This window comes from Salvelinus sp. IW2-2015, linkage group LG32 (genome assembly GCF_002910315.2).
Source record: "Salvelinus sp. IW2-2015 linkage group LG32, ASM291031v2, whole genome shotgun sequence".
NCBI classification, from domain to species: Eukaryota; Metazoa; Chordata; class Actinopteri; order Salmoniformes; family Salmonidae; genus Salvelinus; species Salvelinus sp. IW2-2015.
The window spans coordinates 31046858-31052139 of NC_036871.1; the positions used below are offsets into that span (position 1 = coordinate 31046858).

The window sequence follows — 5282 nt, forward strand, 5'->3', positions numbered from 1 at the left end:
TAACTTAAAATCTCATAGTTCTAATACATACTCTGCTGTTTCTGCATTTTATTATTTCCAATTAACTTAAAGGATCAATTTCTGAGACACTCATAAATATCAAGTAAATAGTTAATAAATATCTAATTACATAATTTCCTATGGCTTGTAAAGAAATACTAAGCATACATTTTGATAATACTATACTTTGCACCATTTGTGTTTAACAATGTTTATTAGCTGATCACTTCCACATGAAGCACCGCCGTCTCATCACCATCGGTGAAACTTTATCCCTTAACCTTTCTCCTCAAAGTAGTCCATGAATTGGATCTGTATCTATATGGCTTTGAATCAAGTCACGCTTATTGGAGGTGACCCCCTTTCTGCACGAGCGGACTGGGACCAGAAATGGCCACTGGTATTTCGAACACACCAGCCCATTTTTTTTACCTTGAGGCCCCCATTATTAGCCAGATCATCATCATTTTGCACAAAAAAACAAAACAAGTTAGACAGGCCCACTGGGCTAAAAATGGACCACCCGCCCCTGCCTTTCTACACCCCCAATCAAATTAGCTTCTCTGCATTCGTTGGTTGACTGTTTTTCTGACTGTTTTGGGTTACATTTACAGAATGTTTACTGGCTATCAAGTAAGACCAAGTATGGATGTTTTTCAACCCGCTAGGCATTCTGGTTTGAAAGAGCACTTCACTCATATTTGGTCAGTTCAAGGATTAGAATTGTTCTATAACATGGTTTATTGGAGACTGATAAACATTTACATCAAGTACCTCTACAGTAAGCATCTTTCACTCCCTTTCCATTTTCCCTCGATCCTGGACTCAGGCAACAACATCCAACGTGACATTGTGTCTTCTTCATACAGTTCCAACTCATTTAGGGGCTTTGGAGACTGTGAGAGCACTGTGACTGTTTCTATAACACATTAAAGTGCAGCCTGTGCTGTGCATGACCTGTATCAGAAGAAGAGGATGCATTACAAAGGGAACTCGTCTCTGAAGAACAAAACAGACCCCTGTGCAGATGAGACATCCGAGAGTTTCAAAGGGAATATTGAGGGTGTTGGCCTAATGTTTAAACGGAACCTCTGATGTTGGCCTAATGTTTAAACGGAACCTCTGATGTTGGCCTAGTTTTGAAACTCCTCATTGGGTATTGAAAGCCCTCTCATTGTTAACAGAACACAATCAAATTGGAAACTGCTCAGAAGGGGGAATCATAGGGAGTCAACACGGGCGCTGGCGGAGGGCCTCGAGTCCAGTCAAAAGCTTTGCCAGGATCCAAAAATGGCAGCCCATTGGGTGTCTGCTGTGTAGCTGTGCTAGAAGAAAAGTTGACTGTTGTTGATGAAAAGTTTCCATCATCAGTAAGCGTAAGTGTATCTGGAAAGTGGCGTGTCTTCCATCAAGTCGTCCTGGACAGGAAGACAAAACAAGAGAGTCATAATGTTGCCAAACACTATATCACTTCAAATTAATTMAAATAATATATCTCACATTAACAAAATGTTATGCCACAGAAGACCTGAATCTAACATGTCAAGTATAGTATGGTCACCATGGGTAGATCCTGCAGCCGGTGGAAGTCCGGGTGGTCGGTCCGTTGGCGGAACTTGAGGAAGAGGATGACAGAGACTACGGCTGTGGTGACGATGAAGACAGAGACCAGGCCAGCCAGCACAGGGTCCAGAGGAGAGTGGAGATGTGGCCCTTTGTCTGGAACAACACGTTAACTGATTTATTGATTGATTGGCTAATTAGTTGTGTAATTTGTTAACTGGATAATGAGTGAATAATTTGATTGGTTAATTGGTATATTATCACCTTACCCTCATCTCCAACATTGAGCTCCGATGGAACCTCCTGTTGAGGCGGGCTGACAGGGACGTGGACTGGGGCAGAGGTCTGGGGGTGCTCCATGGTGAGGGGTTGGGTTGGGGAAGGGATCAGGGCAAGGGTGCTGGGTTGGACAGAGGACTGGATCGGTATTAAAACATGGGATGGAAGTAGGTTGGTATCTAAGGCAGGAGGAGTAGAGGTGGTGAGGTGGCCTCCAGCGAAACCAGGGTGGGTAGTGCCCCCTCGGGTGGAGGGGTGGCTAGTAGTGTCCCCTAGGTTGGAGGGGTGGCTAGTAGTGTCCCCTAGGTTGGAGGGCAGTCCTGCAGGGGAGGTGCTCTTCACAGGGGATGAGGAGGAGCCATCTGGAGCGGCTGAGTGATAATCACATAGAAATATAATTACAACAGTTTTACATACTGTACAGTAATACACACTGTACATACAGTATCTCAATGGAAGTAACAGATAAAGGTTCTGCAATGAGTCTTTTTTCATGTACCATCATTACTGCTTCTCCTAAATGAGTTTCTACTCATTGTTATTTGAAAGCAAAAGGAGAAGAATGAGAGAGAGACAGATATATTGAAATCTGGATGGTGTTATGTCATATTGTATGTTTTGTCAGGCAGAAAAGGCATCAGACACAGCAGACTCGCTCAGCATTGACAGAGATAGTTATATTTGTGAAAACGACACCTCCTACATCAGGTTGCCACATCCCCCTCTATACCCCTCTACTCCCTGTTGCCAAGGCACACAGGTAGCCAGTCCCAGGGCATACTATGATAGAAGGGAAAGATGGAGACTTTCTATTCCCCTGGTAAGCTGTTGATGCTGGGTGGAGCCTGAGGCATGCTGTGTTTGCAAACAAGCAGCTTTTGCAGAATGCGGCTGTCTATTTTCAGACTGAACACTATATAAACAAGCTACTAGCTGAGTGGTGGCTGAGAGAAAATCACAGAGTAATATAATTACTCTAGTATTACATAGACAGGACTAGCTCAGGGTAACCATGGGGAATATAGACAGGCTGAATGATGCTGATAGAAGTGAAATACCCTTTGGGTTACAGTACCTGCGAGAGTGACATTGTCTTGGGTGGTGGTAACAGAAATGACTGTGTGTGCAGGTGGAGACGTGGTCATCTGATTGGTCACAGCCATGTCATCGCTGTCACCAGCGTCTATAACAGAATCTGATTGGTGCAGCTTGTCACTGTTGATAACAGCTGGTTTGGTTGGGGCTCTATCCGCTTGGTCTGGTGAGGTCTGATTGGCAGGACCTGGCTCTGGCCCCGGATCCCCATCTTCATTGATAATTGGGAGGGCTTGGGATGCAGTAGACACGTCCTCACGCTGGAGGGTAACTGGGATGAAGACAGGGGGCAAAGCAGTGCTCTGACCTACAAGAAAATAATGATGATGTCACTGTATAAATATAATGTCCTGGTTCTCCATGTTGTTGTGAATAGATGAATTACTGATACTGGTAGACATTACAAAAGCATGACTGGGAAATACATATTTATTGATTATTTTTCCTTTCCACTTAACCTGAGCAGGAAGAACTCAGGGCTCTGGTCAGGCCCTAGTCATGATTGTTGCCATTTTCATATATGTCTAGTGTATGTTCAAATGCCATTGAATTGATCATTGTTTTAGAGTATTGAGTGTTGCATAGAAAATGTGCCAGTGGCCTGTAGCACTGTGGTGTTATATAATTAGGCATCTGTAGCCTGGTGAGCATACGTGGCTATTGCTGAGAGAGGGTACATCATTTCATCTTCCATTCTTATCAGCAATACTAATTGATCTGCTTGTTGATCATGTCATATGATATACTTATGTTATGAAATATTCATAATGAGAGCAGTTGGCAAACAATCCAAATGCAATAGGCTATACAAAAACATGTTTTCATAGGCTTACATTAGTATATGAGACTACAGTACTGAACGAGTATGCATTTAAATAAGAATGGAATATTCACAAGAATAATTGATTCAGTATATCAAGCAGGGTTAGGTTAAATTCCAATTTAATTTGAAATTCCAATTATATTATTGAATTCACTAATGAATTTAAATTGAATTTGAATTGTAAACACGAATTTGAATTCAATATTTGTACATTTCCCAGGTAATAGAATTAATCCACTTAGTATAAAAAAATTTACTACAGGATTTGTTTTAAATAATTTAAACTTGTATTTCTATATTTCCATTATAGCGAGGCTGTCTGAACAGTGAAATGATCAGCCTCAAACCCTGAGGGAATTTAATTCAAATTTGTGGAATTGTTTTGTTCATAATATTGAATTAGGAATGTAATTATTGGAATTTACCTAATATTGGAATTGTAAGGAATTGAATTATCTCTGAATTCAAAGACTGGCCTGGAATTTGAATTTAATTAAATGGAATTTACAGGGAGAGGTAATACAATTAGAATAGAATTTGGGCAATTAACCCCAACCCTGATATCAAGCAAAAGATCAGGTAAAATATGTTGAGAAATTCAAAGAATGTTCCTATTGGCCTCTTATGTCAATACAAATATCCTTACCTATAATAACCTCCTAATAACCCGCACTGACAGGTATCCCTAGTGTATGACCAGTCGATAAACACTGACAAATGAGATTGCTAACATTACATTTACATTTAGCCTACATTATACAAATTGTCATCCGAATATCAGAATAACTGTTATCAGAATATTTTGTGATGATAAAGTAAGCTGAATGACGAGCACAAAATATATATTCTCAGCGGGCTGTCTATTCTAAACACAGCACACACACCGACACCTACCCTTTGTCTGCGATGATCTGGTAAGGATCACCAAAGCACAAACCACTAGATGCATTTCAATGTTCATTTCATGTGCCTCTTTCGTGGATACGATGAAAAAACGTTCAACGGCTTTTAACGCCTGTTCTCTTCTTTGCTAGAGAGTATTCTTTGCTGTTCTTTCGGTTGGTTATCTGACAGAGAACAGCATTGCTAAAAATACAGAAGGGTCTGGCATTAGAGGATATGAAAGAAGGGGTGGGGTTGAAATGCCTGTATGACGCGCGGTGCGCAATGTAGGACTAACGCACCGAGCAACACACAAAGTGAGTGTCTGCTCAGCTCCGTCAGGACGATGTCTGTCGATGTTAAAGGCCCACAGTGTGTTCTGAATGTGTCACTTACATTGCTTGCCCGCGACCGCCCTTCCCATTAAAGGGGCACGCTGCACCTCAGCCAGCTGTCACTGCAAGCCGCGTGCGCTCCTCATTGCTCCCTGATTAAAACAAGCATTTCTAGGCATTCCTTTATCAGAAATACTGATAGGCCCTACACAGGTAGAGTTATGGATCTGTTTTAAAGATTCACTATGTTCTTATGCTTATGAGAAAATTGAGAAAATTATAAAGACCAACATTTCCCTCTTAAA

At 41.5% G+C, this 5282-nt stretch overlaps 1 protein-coding gene across 1 annotated transcript; it reads right to left on the reverse strand.

The window, feature by feature from the left end:
- Positions 1–1270: 1270 nt before the first annotated feature.
- On the reverse strand, positions 1271–4817 carry LOC111956674 (mucin-1). Its single transcript, XM_023977209.2, has 5 exons — positions 4655–4817; positions 2918–3244; positions 1833–2213; positions 1562–1719; positions 1271–1418 (listed from the first exon to the last, which is right to left on the reverse strand). The coding sequence occupies exons 1-5, from the start codon at positions 4719–4721 to the stop codon at positions 1368–1370; spliced, it is 984 nt and encodes a 327-aa protein (XP_023832977.1). The 5' UTR covers positions 4722–4817; the 3' UTR covers positions 1271–1367.
- Between the last annotated feature and the right edge of the window lie 465 nt (positions 4818–5282).

Excerpts from the sequence above, each read along its gene's own strand:
- LOC111956674 (XM_023977209.2), bottom strand. The coding sequence starts at position 4,721 with ATGAACATTGAAATGCATCTAGTGGTTTGTGCTTTGGTGATCCTTACC. Across the intron at positions 1,720-1,832 it reads GCTCAATGTTGGAGATGAGG|ACAAAGGGCCACATCTCCAC; the intron begins GTAAGGTGATAA and ends GTGTTGTTCCAG. Across the intron at positions 1,419-1,561 it reads GGCTGCAGGATCTACCCATG|GACGACTTGATGGAAGACAC; the intron begins GTGACCATACTA and ends CTTCCTGTCCAG.